General features: G+C 36.3%; 6 protein-coding genes across 6 annotated transcripts in view; 1 reads left to right on the forward strand and 5 right to left on the reverse strand.

Annotated features, from left to right (window-relative positions):
* Positions 1–23,556, forward strand: part of LOC108007473 (uncharacterized) — a 77,321-nt gene that overhangs the window by 12,209 nt on the left and 41,556 nt on the right. The gene's annotated exons all lie outside the window — the stretch shown is intronic.
* dls (daedalus on 3) lies at positions 5,918–6,625 on the reverse strand. The gene is made up of 4 exons (XM_036814454.3): positions 6,581–6,625; positions 6,360–6,518; positions 6,131–6,295; positions 5,918–6,079 (listed from the first exon to the last, which is right to left on the reverse strand). Exons 1-4 carry the CDS (start codon positions 6,623–6,625, stop codon positions 5,918–5,920), a joined length of 531 nt encoding a protein of 176 aa, XP_036670349.3.
* LOC108007475 (uncharacterized) lies at positions 7,096–7,820 on the reverse strand. The gene is made up of 4 exons (XM_017071156.3): positions 7,776–7,820; positions 7,562–7,720; positions 7,341–7,505; positions 7,096–7,285 (listed from the first exon to the last, which is right to left on the reverse strand). Exons 1-4 carry the CDS (start codon positions 7,818–7,820, stop codon positions 7,118–7,120), a joined length of 537 nt encoding a protein of 178 aa, XP_016926645.3. The 3' UTR covers positions 7,096–7,117.
* Positions 8,214–8,914, reverse strand: LOC108018332 (uncharacterized). Its single transcript, XM_017085873.4, has 4 exons — positions 8,870–8,914; positions 8,657–8,815; positions 8,435–8,599; positions 8,214–8,375 (listed from the first exon to the last, which is right to left on the reverse strand). Exons 1-4 carry the CDS (start codon positions 8,912–8,914, stop codon positions 8,214–8,216), a joined length of 531 nt encoding a protein of 176 aa, XP_016941362.4.
* Positions 9,390–10,096, reverse strand: LOC108007476 (uncharacterized). The gene is made up of 4 exons (XM_036814455.3): positions 10,052–10,096; positions 9,838–9,996; positions 9,618–9,782; positions 9,390–9,557 (listed from the first exon to the last, which is right to left on the reverse strand). The coding sequence occupies exons 1-4, from the start codon at positions 10,094–10,096 to the stop codon at positions 9,390–9,392; spliced, it is 537 nt and encodes a 178-aa protein (XP_036670350.3).
* On the reverse strand, positions 10,360–11,184 carry LOC118877230 (uncharacterized). Its single transcript, XM_070996839.1, has 4 exons — positions 11,017–11,184; positions 10,796–10,944; positions 10,568–10,741; positions 10,360–10,518 (listed from the first exon to the last, which is right to left on the reverse strand). The coding sequence occupies exons 1-4, from the start codon at positions 11,117–11,119 to the stop codon at positions 10,360–10,362; spliced, it is 585 nt and encodes a 194-aa protein (XP_070852940.1). The 5' UTR covers positions 11,120–11,184.

Below are 23,556 nucleotides of genomic sequence, written 5' to 3' on the forward strand. Positions count from 1 at the left end.
TTTGGTATGTGATGTGGAAGGGGATGGGAAGGGGAAGGGGTTCGAGAAGGGGTTCGGGAAGGGGTTCCAGAAGGGGGAGGTGGGCAACAGCAGCAGCAGCAGCAGCAGCAGTCTGAGCAACAGAAATTGCAACCGATAATAATTATTTTTATGGAGTCTAGTCTGTGTCTAGACGATTTTTTTTCTGCCTTTGCTGCTGTTACAACTGCTGCTACTGCTGCTTACTTCACTTGCTGTCGACCTGGCCAGTAGCCCCGTCTCTTTCTACCGCCGTCTAGCTATCTCCCTCCTTTTACGGCCTCTCCTCGGTTGACTCCCCTTACTAAATGCTCTGCCAAAGCTACTGTGTCATTGTTTTCGCTTTGATTCCGATTTTAACTGGTAAACTGGCATTTAACTGTTTTTCTGTTGCTGTTTGACAAACAAGACAGACGGACTGTAGGGAGGGGTAGGGGTTTTGGTAAGGTGGAAATGGGGGTGGGGGGCTTTCCAAGGAGCCCGAGTGAGACGACAAAACGGCGACGACTGCCATGAGATAGTGAACGTGAGCCAGGCATGACAGACTCCAGCTAAATGCCACAACCGAAATGGACACAAAAGACAGTCAGTCAGACGAATGGGGATAGTTGGTAAAGGGGGGTTTGGTTAAGAGGGGGTTGGTTAAAAGGGGGCTCGGCCAAAAAGGGGGGTAGACCGGGAAGCAAGTCAGGCACTGAGCCAAACATGCGGAAAAGCCAGGCCAGCCCAGCCAAAAGCAGGCGCTCTACCGTGATTCAAGCCAAAGTTATCTTAAAGTGTGACATTATGGAAACAATATTTTTCTGATTAACCCAAGAGCGTAGGATCTACGTTAAATGCTAACTAAAACTTGTAAAAAAAATTATGTAATATTATTTAAACCTTCTTTGAGGTTAAAGTTACTTTCTGTTAGAATATATACATTTTGATTAATTATTCCAAAACATTAAGCAAGAAATGGATCAAATTAAATGTTTCTAAACTGCATTTTAAAACAAAATGGCTTACATCACAAACTTTTTACATCCCTAAAAATTACCTTAGCATCATGGGAAAAATTTAAGCTTCTCTATTAATTTTTAAAGCATCCCTTTAAATTTTTTGAATATTTTTTTTAAGTCGCTTTTTAAAAAACTTTAAATTTACCTCCCAAAAAACGACCATCCTATCATGAGGAACATTTGCAGCCACTGTAATAACTTTTGAAATAGGCCATTTAAACTGTAATGATTTTATTTATAAAGTTGTTTACCAAAAGTCTTTACTCTTAAGTTATGGCATTTCAAATTTAAATTGTATTTCATAATAATATTTAATTTGAGATAATACGTTTTTCGGAACCCTTCTAAAAAGAGGAGGAAAAAGTGTTTAAGCAAAATAAATCATAAAAAACCTATTTATGGATTTTGAAAAAATATATAGAATTGGAAATTCATTCATTTAAGAACTTGTTATATACTTCCATCATCCCTATGAATAAGTAAAACTTAGGTAACTATTTATTGCAACCACTGTGCCTGGTCTACTTTGTAGCCCCTTCTGCTGACGGCGCTCCATCAACTGCATTTAGCTGTTCGCTTCGTTGGGCATGAGAAAAATGTCACCTCCACAGTCCCGGGTCCAAGGCATAAAGCCCGGGGGCTCGGGATTTGGGGTTCGGGGGCTTGGGACCGAGACAGGGACAATTGTCTGGTGCTGTCCGCTCGTCATTCCGGCATTCAGATGCCTTTTTTGGCCTGCGAGGAGAATATGTCTAGGCGAATATGTCTCTCGACACCTTTCGGTCGGGGCTTTTGTTGTTGCAGCTGCTGCCCCGAGATATTATGTTATTATGGCAATTATAGTTACACGACTTTGGCGGCATCTATGGCATTTTTGGCCCGACGACAGCTTGGCATGTCTGCATGTCTGCATACACATATATCCCCGGGTTTATGCCCCGACTTCTATCCCAGATTCCCGCAGATAAGAGAAAGGCAGGCAGACTGCATTGCAATTACAAACATTTTAATGCAATTAACACACACCTGAGACGGGCTGCAAAAGGGGGGGGAGGAAAAGAGGAGGACCATCTCATTTGCCTGGCTCTTTTGCAATCCGAAACTTCCCAGCCCGAAAAAAAATCAACAACTGCAACAAAATAAGCAACTTCAAAAGCCGAAAGGCGACATTCGGTGCGTGTGTCAGTTCCCTGGGCCAATCTCTTGATGACGCCGCCACCGCTGCAGTTACCTGGTTCCCCTCCCGATCCCCGATCCCTGATCCCCATCCCCATTCCCAGCCACCCTTCACCACCTCATTTGTGAGGTTTTCATTATGCCCTTCAAAGGGGTATGCAAATGTGGCAGAGAGGTTCGTCCATGGTCTATGGATTGTGGATAAAACTCACCAGTTTATGGGGTTTGAAGAAATGGAAAAGCAAAACGATAACTCAATTACTTTAGTACATGTTCTTAAAGTTTATTTTGATTTTGTTGGATAGAAAACTTAGGAGCTACATAGAGCATACATACACCAACCTCATTTTTTTAACCATTTCCAAAGAACTCAAAACTTCTTAAGTAAATAAACACCTGTAACTAACACAGCAGAATGAGTAAAAGTTAAAGTTTGAAAAGTGCGTGAACAAATATAATACTGTGCTTACCAAAACATTAAACTTATGGATCAACTTTTTGTGATCTATTTTAAAGTTACAAGGCCGTAAGAAATTGATACATTTGTTTTGATTCAGGTTTGTTGACCAAAAAGAAAACAAACAGAAAATGTGTTTAAGAAGTCAATTACTTCGTTTATCCTTTCTAAAACTTGAAAAACTAATAGGTTTTTTAAAACCAAAATTTAAAAAAATTTTAAAAATTAAATGAGAAAATTAAACTATGAAAATAGCACTAAAATCGTTTTGTATTACACCATATAATGATAAGTACTTGATATTAAAGTGTATAAGAACCTTCGGATTGGCCAAGTAATCTGGCCTCTTGATTTGCCGCTCCAGTTGTTATCAGTGGCTGTGGCGGAGCGGCAGATACAGATACTCAAAACGTTGTCGTCGCTCGGCGGCCTTTGTAGTTGCCGCCTTTAGTTGCACTTACATGTGAAAGGTGGGAATGGACTCGAGGAGGATCCGCCAAACCCAGGACAGGCGGGGGATCGGGGGCAGGGAACTCCCCTTAATGCCATGTCCAGCAAATCGTTTTGACCATAACCCCCTCACCACCAGCGGAAAACGAGCACAATCAGTTTGCGCTTCATTTCATCGGTTTAATATGCAGCACAAAAAAATTGTTTGTCTTTATTATCGCAGGGGAAAAAGGAGACACACACATCCTGGCGGTATGCACACCCTTTTTTCGCATCGACTGCAACTGTCGCCAGCGGCTTTTGAGGCCTCTGATCATCTGCGGCTTCCTTCGACTTCAGCTGCATTGTCTTGGGTCGTCTTGGGTTGCTGGTTATTGGTCATCGGGTGGGGGTTATGGGTATGGGCTACATTCGTATCGATTCGCGACCACGTCAGAGCTCTGACGTCGCGACGTCAGCCAGACATTCAATAATATTCAAATCACCAGCCAAAAAAACAAATCTTGCGCCAAAAACCATGCAAAAAAATTGGGAATTCAACAAAACCAAGCTGGGATACTCTCTTAAATACAGAAATGAAAAATTAATTTATAGTTAAAAGCTAATGTTTTCAGGAAATTTTTTTAAAAATTTTCCCATTTAACGATAGATATCCATATTATATTAGCTTATTCCTAACTTAAATTACAATACACACAAAAACTTTTTGGTAAAATTGACAAACAGAATAGTTAAGTGATCCCAACCCATTGAATTGTCGATTTGACCAACGAAATAGTTACTCTATTAAGAACCATATATTCACAACTTACCATTTTTTGGTAGGTTTACTATTAATAGTAACCAAAGCAGCAATAAATTACACGTCACTATTTGTTGTTGTTAACCTTTTTTATAGTTACGCAACTATCCGTATTGGTCAATTTATTAAACAATAAAGAAAAGGTGAACTGTCCACCATTGAACTAGGTCTTTATTTTCATAAAAGATTTTGAAAAGGTTTTTAAAAATGAAAATTTAAAAATTGTTACCATAATAAATCTGTAACTATAGGTGTAACTTCTCAAAGAGCAAAAAATGAAGATTTGGAAAATCTTACAATAAAAAATCAAATATTATAAGTGTACCTTTTCTAAGACCTAATAACATCAGCTTACGTTCTGCTAACTAGGTTTATTTTTATCGCTCTTATGACAACATTTTATGCCATTTCGCATTCTACAGGCGCTATACCCGCAATATTTGCTCTCGACGAAGTGTAGCGTATGGAAAGCAAAAGCAAAATGAGGCAATAATACATTTATGGAGCTATCGTCTAGACATTCGGCAATGCCGCCAGTGACGAAAGCATTTGGATATCGGAATCGCAGAGCGATAAAGTGCGACCCCAGAACAAAGCCACAGAAAATAAAGCGGCACAAAAAAGCGTTATCAATGTAATCAAATGATATTGATTATTCACTTCTGTCTGACTGGCCGACTACCTGCCTGCCCAATGCCAAATGTTAATGTTCTCCCGGTCTGCTTTCAGTCTGCCTGCCCCTGGCATTTGTGTAGAATTAATGGCAAATCATTTATAATCCGACAGACAAACAGTCGAAGCCACAAAGCTTCCACCTTGACCGTCGGCATCTGCAGTGTGCATAAGCACAGTTGAGCTCAGATGAATAGGGCTGGGAATTTAGAATATATTTTCTTTAATTTTCTAAACTATCAAGTGATTGTTAACTATTATAGGCCAGCCTATCTTCTTCTAATATGATTATAAAGGATATTTTTCCATTGTATATATAATATAGTAAAGTTGTGCTCAGATGAATAGGGCTGAGAACTTGAAATATATTTTTTAAGTTTTCTAAACTAACATGTTTTTACTTAATATTATATGCCATCTTATTTTCTTCTAATATGATTATAAAAGATATTTTTCCATTGTATATATAATATAGTATAATATTAGTAATTCCATTTTACAAGATTATTGATAAATTTTTTTTGTTTTTATTATTCAAAGGGGTTCTTAAAACTCTTAAAAATTATAAGAATAAATAAAAAATAAGGTCGTCTATTAATACATATTTTTTAAAAATATTTTCAAGCCCAAAGTTTTTGGAGGTGAGCTATTATGTTTCCCCAAGCTGTATATATTATGCAATCCGCCAAAGATTGGGTCTGGCTGAGGAGTGGGAACTAAGGAACTTAGTCAGGCGATTAGCTTCCGTTTCAGCGACTGGCTGTGGATGACTTGGCAGCCTTGATAGCCCAGGGATTTCACTAATCGGCGACCGGGGGGCATGGTGGCAGCCTGAATTTGTATTCTAGGTCATTAGGGGAACAAGAACACCAACAACGATGTGGAGGGCACACGAAAACCATTCCAGAAAACCAAGAACCAGACGGAAGGGGAGCGTTGGTGTCGCCGGGACTGGCAAAGGCATGCCAGGGAATATGTTTAATTTATTATTAATGGTCGGACCCACCTCCTCCTCTTACGCACGTTTCTTGATGAATTATTTTGGTTGATGCTTTCAGACGTTCCTGGAAAATACCTTACTTCCAAAAAATTTGGGATCCGAATTAAATTAAATCAAACAGAGAACAGGCCGTCAAGGAAATGGAAATGTTATTTAACACGGAAAACAGTGCTGCCACTTTGTTCCCTTTCCGTATGAACCTGTCTCTTTTGAAACGGATCTTAATAAATAATATATACAAATTTCTAATACATGAACGGATCATAACTTTAGGCTGCTAAGTTACAGAAAAAGATCAATGGTAATTAAAACATCTGGTTTTCTCAACGACTGAATGTAATTTAATACTCCGATATCTTGACATAAAATTTAACTGAGGCTCTCAAAACACTATTTATACTCCATTCGGTGTAAAGGGCATAGGCACCATTTGGTATTGGTATAAATCGTACGAACTCCTTTTCCAGATTACCGGTAAACAACTTATCTACTATGATATCGTGCTATCAAAATCAATGATTAGAATTAGTAGTTACTGAAATATCTTAACTTACATTATAGGGACATGTGTGATTCATATTGGAACTCCTCTGGAATGTTCTATAAAACATTTGAGCAATTATGTTATCCTGTTTCTTCATAAATTTGCAGCCATCATAGGATAGGTCGGGAAAGAATACTTTGTAACCATTGTCAAAACGCCTAAACTTCACCTTGATCTTAAAGCAACATAAATAAAGTGATTTAATATGAAATAAGTGTGTTGATTGAGTCTCAGCTCACCCAACTTTCAGCAATGGGAAACTTGTATATTTTTGCGTGGATGTTGATATACTTATGAGTTCGGTTCACCGCTTTAATTTGACACGTAGGAAAACTTAAATAGTCCAAATTATACGAACTGCAATTCAGGTTGGTAAATGTCACGTATCCCATGCTGATCTGGATAAAAAAGTAAATCTTGCAAATTACAATATTCGGTTTTAACAATTTTTTCCGATTACCGTTGCCAGAGACATCCATAACTTAACCAGCAGTAACTTCCACATCTCGCTTTAAACTGTTTTCGATCATTGGTTGATCCATTTTATACCTAAAAGGTCATTAATTCGACTAAAAGCCGTAAAAATTTGGGTTTTGCTGTTTAAACCTTTTAATTGCTTTAAATGGTTATTTTTATTGCATAGACTTACAGTTTATATATTTTTTTTATTATTTGACCCGATCTCTAATTTTCACAGATGTTATCCTTTCGAGTATGCCCACACAAATAGTTGAAAGGTTTCCTTTCCTAACTATATAATTTATACAAATTTGACATTAATTTATTTCGTAATCTGTGCAATACAATTGAAGATTCTAAGGATTTCGGATTTTCTTAAACAGCGTTATTATTTTAGTACATTTATAGAACCAATTTTTTGGTTTTAATAACCATTTTTTATTCTTACAAAAAAAGATTGTACATACTTAACAGCATTTAATTATTAATGTTTGATCCCGACTTAATCGTGCAAAAGTTTACCATTATTTTTTATAGTTTAGTTTCGCCCTGGCGTTATTTTTACGTAAAAATTTACGAAAGCACGAACAATATTATAAACAGACCATTCGGAATAAAGAGCATAATCACCATTCATTATTGGGATGTGTTTCATGATATCCGAATCAACATTTCCAGTCCAAAGATGATCAACAATTATGTCGTGCTTAGGTAAACTGTTTGTTAGAACGCCACAGGTACTGCGATTTTTATTTACTTACATTGACGGGACATGTGTGATTAAGGTTGGTACTGTTCTTGTATGTATTATACAACAGTTTTAAAATTGGATTTCCTTGGTGTTTAAGGAACCGGCAGCCATCGATCGTAATGTCTACGAAAAATGGCTTATAGCCATGATCAAGACGCATTAACTTCACCCTAACCTGCAAACGTAAGTAATTTAAATTACACGTTTTCCTATATTTTTTTCTAAACTTACCGTTACATTATCCACTGGTAATTGATAAAGATTCGCATGAAGATCAATGTACTTGTGAGTACGGTTCACAGCCTTAATATAACATTTTTCAAAGTTGGTAAAACGAATATCCTTCGTGCCGCACTTTAGATTGGTGAACGTCATATAACTGAAAATCACCTAGGTTATTGGAACGGGTTTATTTACCATCATTTGAATATTCTCTGAGCTTTACCATTACAGATTGCAAAATAATAAATATACATAGAAGAATTTTCATGTCGATATTCCCCCATGAATTTAAATTTGACAATGTCTATATTTTGGTTGAACCATTTGATCAAATATGGTTTCTTATAATGGGCTGACCCTATTACCAAATGTAGATATAATTATAGATTGCTCATTCATCTAGCGATATTATATGATATAATCAGTTCACTGACAAACAAAATTGTTTAACTCCTACGAGATTAAAAGTATAAATAAAACATTTAAAGTTAAACTAAACACTTATACAAAGTAAAAAATATATAATAATAAAATATAATAGCGCTCAACTTTTTGATTAAGTGTAAGATCATCAAGAATTTGCTCAAGTACTATTGATTTTATCAAAATAAGGTACGTTTTAGCAATTTTCGTTTTAAGCTCGTTATATTTTAAATTCCAATTAATTATTTATTATCCGTATGTATATATTTATAATAGCTCGAACAATATTATGTGCGGACCATTCCGAAAAGATAGCATAATCGCCATTTTTTAAAGGGAGGTTTTTCAAAAGTTCTCCTTCAAGGTTTCCAGTCCAAAGGTGGTCCACAATTAGGTCGTGCTTTATTATTTTTTTTAGAAATTATTTTTTGTTAATTAGCTCTTGATCAAGGTACTTACATTGTAAGGGCATGTGTGATTGAGATTGGAACTACTCTTATACGCATCAAAAATCATTTTCACCATGGGTTGCCGTTGGTTTTTAAGGAACTTGCAAGCGTCAACAGTGACATCAACGAAAAATGGCTTATAGCCATGATCTTGTCGCATAAACTTTACCTTAACCTGCAAGTGATTAGCAATTCAAAGCTCAAGACGTTACGGATATTTATTTGAACTTACTGTGGCATTATCCACGATTTTTTGATAGAGATTTACGTGGAGATCGATATACTTATGAGTACGGTTTACCGCTTTTATGTAACATTTTGAAAAGTTTGCGAACTTAATGTCTTTTGTAGCGCACTTTAGATTGGTGAACGTCACGTGGGTGAGGATCGTCTGGTTGTAAATATACGTTTATTTAACTGAAATTAAATATCCTGGTAATTTTACCGTGAGAGATCCCAAAATTGTTATTACAAGAAGACACGTTCGCATGGTGATCTTTCCTAAATGAATTTAAAGCCAACAATGTTCATATTTTTGTTAATTAGTTTTCACATAACGACCATTCACATTACTAACAATATGAAGGTATTTATGGAGAACGCGTATTTTGTTAACGATATGTTAAGATTGTATCAGTACACTGACAAAAATTTAACCAACTTTGGTCAACATTTTTGTATAGGTTTTAGTTGGAGGAACTCTTTTATATTTGGGGTTTTGTGCAGTTTTTATTGTGATTTAGATTAAAATTTACGTGGATCCCAGTCCAAAGCTTGCCTTAATTAATTGTTTATAAATAAATATATTAAACATTAAACAAAAAATTGTTGTAAAGCCAATTTGAAAAACAAATCTATAATTCAATTTGTTTATTATTTGCAGTAATTTTTGTTGTCTTTTTGGCGAAATACCTAATTTAATCTTCCTTGAAGAAACAAGACTATCAAACCCTCGATTTATTATACTATTTCATTTTATCTGATATTCTAATATATATATTTATAAACGCACGGACAATGTTATATGCAGACCATTCAGTAAAGACGGCATAATCACCGTTTATTATGGGGATGTACTTCATAAGTGCCGTTTCAATATTTCCAGTCCAAAAATGGTCCACAATAATGTCGTGCTTAATTTGTTAATATAGTTAGTAAAATGGCATCAATAAATTTGTAATCGAGTTACTTACGTTATATGGACAAGTATGGTTAATGTTGGAACTATTCTTGTAGATTTCATAAAACGACTTGAGAATAGGTTGCTGTTGATTCCTAAGGAACCTGCATGCATCAAATGTGATATCTATGAAGAATGGTTTATAACCGTGATCGTGTCGCATAAATTTCGCCATAATCTGCAAATTAATAGCATCTTCCAGCTTACAATTTTTCTAAACTTTTTTAACTTACTGTAATATTATTAACTGGTACTTTCAAGAGATTTACATGAATATCGATGTACTTGTGAGTACGATTCACCGCCTTGATGTAGCATTTTTCAAAGGTAGCGAACTTTCTATCTTTTGAGCCACACTTCAGATTGGTGAACGTCACATGGGCTTGGATCCTCTAGGTTGAATAAATAGGTTTACTGATCTACGCTTAATGATCTTTATAGTTTTACCGTTAAGGATCCCAAAATGGTCAACGTATAAAGAAGCACTCGCATGATGATCTGTCCCAGTTTGATTGAAAACTAAAAGTATATAGTATTTTGTTAAATCACTTAAGCTAACGAGTTTTTACCTAATGGCCAGGCACATTAACAGTCGTACAGTTCATTATTACAAAAGTTTATTAAGATCTTGTCTGTTGAGCCATACAAAATTTAACCGCAATGATAATAATATTCACCGAACAAAAATCTATACCAACTTTGTAAAACTTTTTTAAAATTTATTTTCTATATTTACGTATCCATTTATATCAACTTCAATTAGTTATTTTAAAGTAAATATTGACAAATAAACGAGGAATACTCGAAACGTACCACGTCGAAAACAATGCATAATCTCCGTTGGGTACGGGAAGATATCGCAGGAACGCCTTTTCCAGATTGCCAGTCCAAAACTTGGTAACTGAAATATTATGCTAAATTGACAATAGTTAATCAGTAAACCAAAATTGAAAATATACTCACATTATAGGGACAGGTGTGGTTTAGGTTTGTAGCATCGATGAACGTTGAATGTATTTCTTTTAAAAATGTCAATGATCTTTCGTTTGGATTCCTCATATACTTGCAAAAATCGTACTTCATGCTCATAAAAAATGATTTGTACCCATTACCAAATCGCATGGGTTCTAAGTTAATCTGCAGATTTATAATTTTCTTAAAAAGTTGTTTTTAAAAATGTAGAACACTTACCATTATATTGTTTATGGGAAGTATATTAAGCGCTATCTCAAGATCTATATACTTATGTGTTCGATTAACTGCCTTGATATGACAAACTTCAAATTTTCCAAACTTCCTGTCGAACATTTCACACTTCAGATTAGTGAAGCTCACATGACCTAAAGAGCCCTTTAGTGCAAAAGTTAGGATATGACTATATTTTTATAAGAAGTAGCTTACTGTTACCAAGCAGGTTAAGATCACTTTGATCATCCACATCTCAAAAGTTATAACGTAAATGTTCCTTTCGAAACTAAAACTTTCCAAATGTTTAGTTGTACTCTTGCTATGCATTCAAATGTTATGGCACTTAAACATGCTAATAATATTGCTTTCATTAGCTATTGATAACAATCGATAATGGATACTATGCAAAAGGTTTTTGTATTTTTTTGTTAATTAAGTAATTATAAAATGGGGCAACGATAATTATATTGCAAGTAGATTTATTTCGAAACGTCATTTATTTTTAAAGAACTGTAGGCAAACGTTTCAAATTTAAGAATCTTCCAAAGAAAATATAAAGCCATCAGGTCGTATATCTCCTAAAACTGAAACAATCATTATTGTTACTGGTTCAGACACGTTTCTACCAACCTTTTGAATTTACATATTTCTACCCAGACAAAAATAAAAACAAACAAATAAGCAATCCAGACAAAAACTAAAGAGAATCCGTAAAATTAATGTGCCCGCCAAAGAGATGACTTAAGTGAGGACCGGCCGAGAAGTTGGAAATGGAAATAAAACTGGCCAGAAGAAGTAGCAGTCCCGTCCACAAAAATACACTCCAGACAAAACGAATTTTATTGGCCTTCACTTAGCGCTCATAAATTTGTCTGCTGCGAAATCTGCGAGACGAGACCAGAAAGCGAGGCAACAGAAATTAAAAGAATATTGTTTATAGTGCCACGCTTCCGCAGATGTCTGGAACTGGTTCGGAAACAGAGAGTTCGCCTCTCGAGGAGGCGAGAGGCGTTTTGTAAGAGTTTCCCATTAAAATATTGTTGCAGAACACACCAAAACCCAGAACCCAGAGCCCAGATCCCGAATCCCTCCCATTTCTTGTTGCTGCCAGTGGCCGCGGGTGAGTGCCGAACTTCACGCACAAATCTGATTAAAACTCGGTCCCAGTTAATGAACCAATACCCCGACTATTGCCCTTGTCCGCTCCCCGTTCCTCGCATCTCTGAGATGCAGTTCGGGAAGTCTGCATCTGGATGGACAGGGACTGCAGCAGGAAGATGGCCAGCCAGTCGGATGCACAGATAGCAAGGCCTCTAAAAATAGCCAACAGAACCACATGTTGGTCAAGTTTTTCACTGCCTTCACCGGATTTTAATACCCTCGAAGAGGAGGCTACGAGAATTTAACTCAGCGTTCGATTAACAACCAAGAAGTCACTGAGAGATACTTATTTTCTAATTTATATTTAACTTAAAAAAATATATAAAAATATTTATGTTGGTTAAAACAATCAGGGTTTACTAAATAAAATCAATTCGAAAATTAAAGATGTGGCAGGAAGAGAAAATTAATATTCTTTCATATAACTAAAACCCAGAACCAATTAAAAACAAGGTTTTAAAAAATATATATTCTTCAATTTATTAACATTACAGTTTTGATAATAATTAAGACATATTACATATAACTTTTTAACTTTAGTTATTATGTCTATGGTTTTGAAATGCCTATTATTTTTAAATTTCTATGCTTTCGTTTTTTATTTATGTTATGTTAAATTGATTTCTGTAGAAACTATTATAATAAGCTATACGGAAAAATACAATATTAGATACCTGACAATATTAATTTAATTGTTTATTATATTTAACAGCCCGAAAGGTTTAGATTTCAGCTCCTGTTTTCTGCCGGAATAATTTATGTGATATAGTATTAAATAACGAAGCGAACTATAGATAGTCGAAATATTTTAAAATTGATATTAAATAGGGTTAGATGAACAGCCTGAAAGAGCATTTATAACTTCGTTGTAAGGCTCTAGTTTTTCCTTTAGGGGCCCATTTTTTGTTGCCTAGCCCGGCAAATGTTACCCACATCTGTCTCCAGCAGCAGTCGCAGTTTTCGCTGCAGTCCGAGTTCGAGTTCGAGACCAAGACCTCTCTGGAGACCCCATCCCATCCCGAACCACCCCGAACCATCCCATACCATCCCATCCCGAGTCGCCGGTGCAACAGCAACCATCTTTTAATAAATGCGAACGTGATCGCGTTTCGTGCGTCACTGCATGCCCAGACAACTCACACAGGCACACAAATGCTATATGCCATGTACTGGAATATAAAGACCCGACTTTTCGAGGCGTTGCACCTTTGGCAAAGGTGCATTGATCGGGATTGGGATCGCTGTCTGGGCAAGTTTCTTCTGCTCCCCCTGTCGGCCATTGGCTGCGCTTATTTTGTGTACTTTTTTTGTATTCCTTTCTTTTTTTTTTTTTGCTCATTTTGTAAAACGAAATTATTATTGTATTATGCACGCGTATACACATTCAAGTATCCGGAGACAGAGCTTCTTTTTCCCTTATTTTTTCTTACATTTTTTTGTTAACGACGCGTGCGTCGAGAGCCGAAAGTGCGTTCAATGAACGCAGCGCGGAGCAACGATCGGGAATGGGCGTACGATAACGCCGGACTTTGGGGGGATATGGGGGATATTGGGGGCGGTCGATCTGGTGCGACTAACTTGAGTCAGCGGTAATGTATTCGCACGCCCTTGGCATGATCTGGCCATATCATAACTGGCTGGTTGGGACTTTTATGAAATCTCTACGGGGAGTGGGGTGATATGGAGCAGCGTCACAAGTGCTTATTATTAAAATAACATTGTACTGTCCAGAGTTATAAGGTCTGAAAAGATAAACAAGTCATTAGTAATAGCATGTTAGTCATATATATATGTATATATAAAAGCCAAGAGTCTAAAAATTCCATCAAAGTCCGACTGATAAAGAAAGATTGGAAAATAAAACTCAGAGAAAATCTATATGGCTTGTGAAAAAAAACCTAAAACGTATCAAAAAGAATAATTGATAAGAAATTACTAATGGAGTTTAAACGAAGATGTCTAAATGTCTTTTATATATATTTTATGTACTATTTGTACTATTCATATATTTGATATATATGAAAATAAATTACTAATGGAATTCATAAGAAGATGCCTAAATGGCTTTTATTTTGTATGTACTATATATATATATTAGATGTATTATATTTACCTTAAAAATTACATCAAAATTGTTTGTGCAGATTTAGTGGGTTAATAAATTTAATACTAGGTTAATTGCTTCCCACTCATTAAGTAGCGCTGATAGGTGGAATTAATGTCTAGAATGCTGATATTTAAAAGTGATTTATACAGTCACAGTGGCTATAAATGCAGTTCTAAGCGGACTGTGCATTATAATCTATATTATTTGCACTTAATTCAGACACGATAAACCCCAGCTATCAGTAGACGACTCCCGCCAGAGATTCCAATGGTGTTCCATAAAAAAAGGCGACACGTGCGCATTGGCATTTGAAATTTTTGGTTGTGACAGTGGGCTATCGCAATCGCAGGGCAAATGCAGTTCATCGAACGAGAACCGCTGATTACGACCCAGAATCGAGTTGATGAATGGGCCCTACAATCTGGATTGCAGGGAGTCCAGACCCCAGATGTTCGCCCTTCTCCCCCAGCCAGCGATGTTGGGTGCCCACAAATCAGTAAATGAAATTAACTCGCTTTCAATCGAGCAACGTTTAAACACTGTCTGATGGCATCAATCGTGGCCACGTCGCCGACGATAATAATAAACCAATAAAATTAATACAAATTGCAATTGTTGTGTGTGTTGTGGCTCGATTGGCGCGACACACTTCAATTGGTTTGCTCTTTTCAGCTTTTCTGCTTTGCCTTCCTTCTTTTTTATTTGCCTTTTATTACGCACATATTTATTTAATGCAGGTCTGGCTGTCTAGAGGCCTTCCCCGTACTCCCTGTACTGCCCGTACTGCCCGTACTTCCCGATCCGATCCCCCATCTACGCCCATGTCCATGTCCATCGACCATCCTGTCTGTCATGTGTGCGTCTGCCTCGTTGCGTGTTTGTTTGTTTGCTTATTTTATTGTTTGCCCTTGTTTTGCCGCTGCTGCCGGCTGGAGCTATTGAGTGTCTGGATGGGCAATATACAACCATATTCAGAGTCGATTCGGAAAATGGTTGGGAACGCAATTTAACTATTGTCATAGGTTCTAAGGATAAAAGGAATAAGCTGCACATCTTAAAAAGTGTTGGATATAGTACTATATTTATTAAGAAGTGTCTTTTTCAAGAGCTGCATATATTTAATAGTGAAAAATGTCTTGTTTAAGAATTCTCTATTAATTTATTTGTAAATAGCATATCGTTAATGATTTGCTAATACACCCGTATTCAGAGTGCTTCGATGATCTGATGCGTTTAGGAAAAATGTTGGGAACGAAATTTAGAAAATGTCATAGGTTCTTAAAAGAATTGAAGAAACTGCAGAGTCTTATATTTTTCATGTAATATTTTGATCAAGAAGTTTCTTTTTTAATTTATTTTATAAATTTCCTACTGCTAATTAGTTTTTTAGGAGTTAAAAGACTTTTAAATGTCAAAGATTTGGGAAAGCAATTTAACTATGGTTATATGATCTAAAAAGATTTTATAATTTTTTCTACAAAACAAATTGATTACTAATTAATTTAATTATTTTTTTTAACATTTTAAATCGATTTGGCAAGGGCTCAAGACTAAGCAATTTTAAGCTTATGCAAATACATATGTATGTTGCCTAATCATTTAATTTTCAATCATATATGTACTTCTTTTCCCTGAGCACCACCCATAAGTAATCCATTTGAAAGCCTAAAAAAAACTCCAAAGTTGAGGCAAACATAAATGCTTTCCCCCAAAAATAAGTCCTTCCTGGGAAATTGAAATCAAACAGTTTAGCATAAATGCGCATAAATGTCTAAAGCTGTCATCAAACACATTTCTTATGTTGTCATTTATTTTCGGTGCGTATTAAAATAAATAGCAAAGCTCAAAATACACACGCACGCTTGCGAAAATAACTAGGATCCCTTTTTTTTTTGCTGTCGAGTGAGGCCACGTGGTATTTGTTTAGGAGGCAAGAACGCATTTTTGTGGCATAACTTTCGATGTATACCGGCCGAGTGCCGAAAATTTAACGTCATCAACAGCGACGACGAGGGAAACACGTTGCGTATGCTTGATTTTTTGTTGGGCCCACACAATCACGTTACGTATACGCCACCGTCTGCGCCAGACCGGAAGAGAGAGTGGGATGCAGTTAGAACGGAAGGCAGACACACAAATAGAGAGAGAGAAAGCACTCAAATATGCGTAGGCCGCATACATACATACATACAAACTCGGCTGTGTCCTTGAGATTCATTCGCAGCAGCACCTTTCCCACATTTTCCGCATTGTAGGCACTCCAAGTTTATCAGCTGCGTTCAGCTCTCAATTGTGAGCCGCCGGCTTTCTCTTTTTTCCCCGCTTTTCCTCCTGTTTTCCTCCTGTTTTCCCCTATATTCCACCCAACCCCACCTGTTTTCAAACTCGGCTTAACGCGTTTGAAGCGCATATCCTTCGTCGTCATCCTCGCTTATGCGTAGTTAGTTGTCTGCCGCTTTTGTGGCCTAAGCTTTTATTTTATTGTGCCACCCGGCCTCGAACTCCACCCCCACCTACTGCTCCTTGGTCCTTGGTCCTCGTTAATCCCATACTCGTTGTGTCTGGTCCTTCCAAAATGCCGATGCCACAACGCACACACAGACAGACAAACAATTGGTGAGGCAGGTGGTGTGTTAAGGGGGTCGGTAGCTTTTCAGGGGGAGAATGTGGACAAGCTGAAGTCCCCGGTGTAATGTAATTTTCTGGAATTCCATGGAAAACAAGGTAGATTTCAGTCACGCTACCTAAGGCCTGGATTATGAAATACATTCAGGTACTTAAGATATGCAAAAAATGCTTCTCTAATGAATTTAAATTATGTTCATATGGAGTTTTAAATAAATTAATATACGAAGAAAGCTACCAAATCTTTAAAATATGTTGAACCAGCTTAAAACATTTTAATAAAAATAATAAAACAAGCAATTACAACCCAATAAAAAATGGGAGTGGGCAGATGTTCTTTTGATGCGGAAATAATACTAAATAAATACATGGAACTAAATTCAATTTCTTCAATTCAAAAATTAACTACCTCAAGAAAACTGTTTTTCGTTGAGTTTACCTGTCAAAATTATGAAATGGTTCCATATTAATATTTAACAAAATCCTAATAACAGCTAAGAATGTGTCATATGCCAAAAGTGTCTTGCCAAAATATTATAAATATCCCTTTGTGGAAAAACATTTGATATGTTTAAATAGTATATTCGTTGGCAAACTGTTTCCAATATTTTCAATACATACTGTTGTAGTTTGCGTGTGTCATATTTTTAGCCAAAATGATATGCAAAAATTAACATATTTCTTGGCTCAAAGAGATCCCAAAATGTCACTTAAAGATACATTTTCAGACCAATTTCAGGGCATTGGAAAAGTCCACGTTGTCCGTTTTTGTGGCAGAAATGTTTGCTGGCATATTTAGTCTGCGGATCTTGAAGGTTAAATATATGTAAACACACCTTTTGTATATCCCATGGGCATTATGCAGTCGCTCTGCCCCCGGACCCCCGAACCCCTGAACACCCAACGCATCCCCCTCCGCCCCCTCTGCGGCTGTCTGTCTGCGCCACTGCCTGCCAGTTTGTCTGGCAGTTTTGACTTGTTTGCCAAATGGCGTACAAGATATTTATGCATATTAAAACAATTTGCTTATTATGCCTGAATAATTGAGTGAGCACCAGAGCCGGCGAGTACAGAAAACCGTATCTCAATCTAAATCTGAATCAGAGCCCCAAAACGGGGTATGAATATACAGTACATGTCGCTTAAATGCTAATCCATAAATGATTTTCTTAGCATGCTGTCAAAATGTAGTGTAATATGGAGTATGCTTTTAAAATATATTAGAAAATGTATGTTAAATGTAATCAATAAATTAAAAAATATTTTTTTATATACTGCAAAATAGTATAAATAGTATGACATGCTTAAATTTATTTTATACATTATTGAAAGGTTTTTATGTTTTATATGAACTCTAGTCTCTTGCCATTAAAAATATAAGTTTCCTGGATAAACAAAAATAATTAAAACAAATTTTTGGAAATAATTTAATTTAACTTATTTGTGTTTAATATCCCCATGCGACAAGACAAAATGCTACTCAATCGATTTCAATGTCAAATGATATTGAATAAATCTACCCGTATTTCGCAGTGTGCTCCAGATTGAAAAATCTCACAATAAATAAGAGCAATATCTGCTGTGCTGAAAAGGGGGCCCAACGGGTTGGCTACGTAATACTCGCCAGGCATTACATTTGACAAAGTCTACGTCAAACGTCTAGGTCTACATCGATGTCTGGGCGGCGACATCGAAGCGCAAACTTCAACAAAGCGTTAATTAATACTCGCAAATGTTTGCGCTTCGTCTGGCAATAAAAAAGTTAAGCGAGACAACGGACCAGGGCAAATACACCCGCCCCTCTCACCCCTTTTTTTTTTTGGTACCAGCAAGAGTCAGTCGCTAGTCGCTGAAATGCTGAAAAAAAGTAAAATAAAATAAAATAATACAGATAGGGAACAAAGTCCCGTCATAAGTCAAATAAAAAGCGCAGCGGCAACAACTGTGTCGGAAGTGGTGGAGTCATCCAATGAATAGGCGCGCACACAATTTTCCGCAGCTCGCGAAATTATTGTGGGCCAGATAAGCAGACAGGTGAGGGGCGGCAGGTGGTTCGGGTGGTTCAGGTGGTTCAGGTGGGTGGTTAAGTGGGTGGCAGGTGTGTAGGGTCTAGTTCTAACCGCTGGCAAAAACGACGGAAGCTGAGTTACAGTTACATTGCCCACACAATGTAAAGTTCTCATGGCTTGTGTTTGACAACTTAATAGTCGAGGGAGGTTGCTACTCAGGGATCAGAAAATAAACAACTCGAACGTTGCATTTTTCAGGGGGGAAGTATGTATGTATGCTCAAGTAACAAGTATGATAAATAATAAAACTGTCTTGAACTTTAATAAATTTATATTAAAAAACATTATTATAACACGAGATGAACGAGTTTCTTTTGGAAAGTTATAAAGTTAGGGTAATTGGTAGTATTAAAAATGGTGTTCTTAACTATATCAACTTTAATAAAGTTAAAAAAAAAATTATGTCAAAATGATTGATGATGATTTTTTTACTGCACTAAAACATAATACCATTAAGAGCACTTTTAAGAAAATAATTAAAATTCCCCAAAAAATATAAAATTCTAAACTTTTTTGAAGTAACTTAACAGAACATACATAGGTATTTAGAGAATGCTGTTCAAAATAATTTAGTCCATTTAGAAGTCTATATATAAGCTTATTATTTATTCTTATAAAGGCTAAAGTTGTATGAGTTGAGTATGAGAGTTGTATAACATTATACCCTTTTATTCTATAAGTAACTGGTGTGAATATTTGCCGAATCGAATTACAAAGCCTACCGCTTAGTCATATTTCTTGTTGATGCATAAGAACTTTTTGTTTTTATTTACCCAAGTACAGTCCCACATTTGGATTCGCAATCGCAGTCGGGTCAGCGAGTCCGGCCGATCCGCTTGCCACTCGCAACAAATTTTTATTTGACGGCATCAATCAGTCTCCTCACCGTCTGCCCCCAACCTCATTCGCATCCCCATGCCCATTCCCATTCCCAATCCCAATCCCGTTCCCATTTCCAATCCCACTCCCGGCTCCGTCTGGTCGGCTTTTGGTCCCTTTTGTTGCCCCAAAAGCGATCCAAAGTGCAGCGGCAGACGGACTCAGACTCACAAACAGACACAGACAGAAAAGCAGCCGCAGTCGCAGTCATTTTTAATGTCTCGACCCCAAAAGCAAAAAGGGAGAAATAAGAAGGTGGAGTGGTGATGGCAGCCGAGGGAATTGCAGACGTGGTGCACTTGAAGAATAATATTTACCTGCCTCAGGTATTGGTAAAAATATGGCAATGAAAATTCTAAGAATTTAAAAAAAATATCAATTATATATCCTCCAAGAAAATATTTTTAAAGAACCTTATAAAAATACTTCATTTGTTTATATAAAGACCAAAAGCTTATATTCGAAAAAGTATTTTGGTATGGGGATAACTATAGTGAATTAGGATTGTATTTTATGGAAATTTGATCCAATGACCAATTAAATTTTCAAAGTGTAAGTTTACTATTCTATTGAGTAAGTACAATGTCTTCCAAGGAAAAATAACCCTATAACCTATAAACCTTCTTAGAACCTAAAAACCTTATACCTTATAGAAATACTTTATTTTTACAACCTCAAATCAAAAGTTTATATTATATTCGAAAAAGTATTTTGGTATAGTGATATCTAGAGTGACTTAGGATTATGTTTTAAGGACATTTGATCCAATGATCAATGAAATTTTAAGTCTGTATTCTATTGCTATTCTAATGAGTACGTACATTGTCTTCCAAGGAAACATAGCCTTATAAACTATAAACCTTCTTAAAACATATAAACCTTATACCTTATAGAAATACTTTGTTTTTACAACCTCAAATCAAAAGTTTATATTATATTCGAAAAAGTATTTTGGTATAGTGATAACTAGAGTGACTTAGGATTGTGTTTTAAGGACATTTGATCCTAAAGAGTCCCCTTAGGTTTCTCTCAATGAAGTTTTCAGAGTGTAATGGTGGTCGCTTTTCTGCAGACGACGCCGGCAATCATCAATTTCTCAGTGTCGCATTAGTTTTCATTAATTTGAGCGGCGTCGGCGAGGCAAGCAGATGGACCAGTCGCAGCCCCGCCCCCCTCCTACTCCGCCCCCTGTGGGCCAGACAACAATTGCAACTCACTGCAGCGGAGCAACAACAATTGGATCCGCTGGAAGCATTATTGATGCATTCGGCGAGCGGCGGCGACACTGGCGGAGGACGACTGACGATGACGTTGACAGCGATGAGAGCGATGGCAGCGATGGCAGCGACGGGGCGAATGAAGTTGACGTGTGGCGGACTCGATGATCCTGGACAGGAGCAGGGGAGGAGGAGCGGGAGGAGGATAAGGAGGCGGAGGACAGGACAGGAGGCAACTAGTCCGCTGCAGCTGCACGGCTGTCAGGGAGCAGACAAACTCATAAATAAAGGCCACGTAACCAATGGAATGGAAAAAAACAAAAGTCGAAGGAAAAAATATAGGGAAAAGAACAAGAAGAAACAGCCCATGAATGATTGCCAACTAACAGTTTAAGTATTTTAACCCGATGGTTTTACATGATCTTCTTAGTTCTATAAATGAAACCATACATTTTGATTTATAACATTTTTCTGTTAAACGAGGGTTACATTTTTAACAGAATTTCCAATGACATTCAGATGAAACCCCAAAACTGATTTTATAGAATTCAACACTTAAGTTATCGGAACTCGATTTAGACCTGGGATCCCTCTATGAGTTTGTATTTAAATTATCTAACGATATATATTAAAAGTGTTCTTATACACGAGGGTCAAAATGTTTAAACTTTTTCATGTTTGTTTTTTTCGTATTTCAAATGGATTTCAGAATGGGATCCCAAAACTGAACTTCTAGATTCCATAACTTGAGTTATTGGATCCCGATTTAGTCGTGGGATACCTCTATGAGTTTGTGTTTAAATTCTCTAATGATATACATCAAAAATGTTTTTATTTACAAGGGTCAACATTTTAACCCATTTTCATGTTCGATTTTTTCGTATTTCAAATGGGTTTCAGAATAGGATCCCAAAACTGAACTTCTAGATTCCATAACATGAGTTATTGGATCCCGATTTAGACGTGGGATACCTCTATGATTTTGTATTTAACTTCTCTTATGATCTACATTAAAAATGTTCTTATTCCCGAAAGTCAAAATATTAACCCATTTTCATGTTCGATTTTTCCGTATTTCAAATGGGTTTCAGAATGTAATCCCAAAACTGAACTTCTAGATTTTATAACTTGAGTTATTGGATCCCGATTTAGACGTGGGATACCTCTATGAGTTTGTATTTAAAATCTCTAATGATATACAATGAAAGTGTTTTTATTTACGAGGGTCAAAATTTTAACCCATTTTCATGTTCAATTTTTCCGTATTTCAGAATGGGATCCCAAAACTGAACTTCTAAATTCCATAACTTGAGTTATTGGAACCCGATTTAGACGTGGGATACCTCTATGAGTTTGTATTTAAAATCTCTAATGATATACAATGAAAGTGTTTTTATTTACGAGGGTCAAAATTTTAACCCATTTTCATGTTCGATTTTTTCCGTATTTCAGATGGGTTTCTGAATAGGATCCCAAAACTGAACTTCTTGATTCAATAACGTTAGTTATTGGATCCCGATTTAGACGTGGGATACCTCTATGAGTTTGTATTTAAAATCTCTAATGATATACAATGAAAGTGATTTTATTTACGAGGGTCAAAATTTTAACCCATTTTCATGTTCATTTCACGGGGGTACAAATTTTAACCCATTTTCATTAGGTAAAATAAAAGAGAAAATTTCTGAGCTTTTTTCTGAAAGTCAACCGCCAAAAAAATCATTAATCATAATTTAAAACTCCCTTGCCTTATTTCAGCTCAGACGAATAATTCCTAACCGAGACAATTCCTAAAAACTCATCTCAATTTAGCTAAAATTTCGTAATGATAATAAGTATCTTTTTTGGCCCGGCCTAAGCTCAACTTTGACATTTTCATTTTCCCGGAACATCAATCCGTGGGCAAAGTCAGTGGGAGCAGCAGCGACAACGACAAACAAAAAGTGTTTGTAATTCATTTTAACTTGGCCCAAGGGGTCCGCAAAGTATTTCTCAATCGAGATATGGACAGGGGCGCAGAGGGGGCGAACCCTTTTCCCGCCACCCCTGTCTGTCTGGCTGTCTGGCCAGACTTTCAAGGCAACGCTTAAAAGGGGTGCAAAAGTCACTTCTTCGGTACACTTCTCCTCAATCCCAATCTCAGTCTCCCGCCCACCACAAAAATATTGAATTCAATTCCGAAAACTCAGCCGCAGCTTCTGATGCTTTAAATGCCCAAAAAGATGACGATGATGAAGAGGGCTAAAAAAAGTTAAATAATATAATACAAAGGAAAGGAGAAAAGAAAATTGTTACAGTGTTAACTTTGTTGGGTTTTAAGGTAATTGGAAAGTTAACTATATATAGCTTAAATCAAAAATTTTCAACATGAAAATTATTTTAAAAAGCAAAACAAAAAAAATGAAAATTATTAAAAAGAAAAACAACAAATAAAATTGTATAAAACTATGTAGCTAGATTCCTATATTTTGTCTGCTCTTTTAACTTTTTTCAATTTTTAAAATATTTTTCTGTAATTTTCCTTTCATTAAACACGTATAGAAATCAAAAATATTTAAACATTGTCTTCTGAGGGATGGCAATTATATTTATTAATGTCAGTTTCACATTTTTATTGGTATTTTTATTTTTGGTATTCGGTATTTTTATTGGATTCTTTTTGAAAACGAAAATATTCAATGGATTTTAAAAGTATATTTTTTTTGG

Source organism: Drosophila suzukii, chromosome 3 (assembly GCF_043229965.1).
Source record: "Drosophila suzukii chromosome 3, CBGP_Dsuzu_IsoJpt1.0, whole genome shotgun sequence".
Classification (NCBI taxonomy): domain Eukaryota; kingdom Metazoa; phylum Arthropoda; class Insecta; order Diptera; family Drosophilidae; genus Drosophila; species Drosophila suzukii.

Coding starts and splice junctions, on each gene's coding strand:
- dls (XM_036814454.3), bottom strand. CDS start 6,625: ATGTGGAAGTTACTGCTGGTTAAGTTATGGATGTCTCTGGCAACG. Junction 6,296..6,359: donor TTCCCATTGCTGAAAGTTGG/GTGAGCTGAGAC, acceptor TGTTGCTTTAAG/ATCAAGGTGAAGTTTAGGCG. Junction 6,080..6,130: donor ATCACACATGTCCCTATAAT/GTAAGTTAAGAT, acceptor TGATTTTGATAG/CACGATATCATAGTAGATAA.
- LOC108007475 (XM_017071156.3), bottom strand. CDS start 7,820: ATGAAAATTCTTCTATGTATATTTATTATTTTGCAATCTGTAATG. Junction 7,506..7,561: donor TACCAGTGGATAATGTAACG/GTAAGTTTAGAA, acceptor TTACGTTTGCAG/GTTAGGGTGAAGTTAATGCG. Junction 7,286..7,340: donor ATCACACATGTCCCGTCAAT/GTAAGTAAATAA, acceptor AGTTTACCTAAG/CACGACATAATTGTTGATCA.
- LOC108018332 (XM_017085873.4), bottom strand. CDS start 8,914: ATGCGAACGTGTCTTCTTGTAATAACAATTTTGGGATCTCTCACG. Junction 8,816..8,869: donor CAATTTTGGGATCTCTCACG/GTAAAATTACCA, acceptor ATTTACAACCAG/ACGATCCTCACCCACGTGAC. Junction 8,376..8,434: donor ATCACACATGCCCTTACAAT/GTAAGTACCTTG, acceptor AAAATAATAAAG/CACGACCTAATTGTGGACCA.
- LOC108007476 (XM_036814455.3), bottom strand. CDS start 10,096: ATGCGAGTGCTTCTTTATACGTTGACCATTTTGGGATCCTTAACG. Junction 9,783..9,837: donor TACCAGTTAATAATATTACA/GTAAGTTAAAAA, acceptor ATTAATTTGCAG/ATTATGGCGAAATTTATGCG. Junction 9,558..9,617: donor ACCATACTTGTCCATATAAC/GTAAGTAACTCG, acceptor TAACAAATTAAG/CACGACATTATTGTGGACCA.
- LOC118877230 (XM_070996839.1), bottom strand. CDS start 11,119: ATGCATAGCAAGAGTACAACTAAACATTTGGAAAGTTTTAGTTTCGAA. Junction 10,945..11,016: donor GATCAAAGTGATCTTAACCT/GCTTGGTAACAG, acceptor AGGGCTCTTTAG/GTCATGTGAGCTTCACTAAT. Junction 10,742..10,795: donor TTCCCATAAACAATATAATG/GTAAGTGTTCTA, acceptor ATAAATCTGCAG/ATTAACTTAGAACCCATGCG.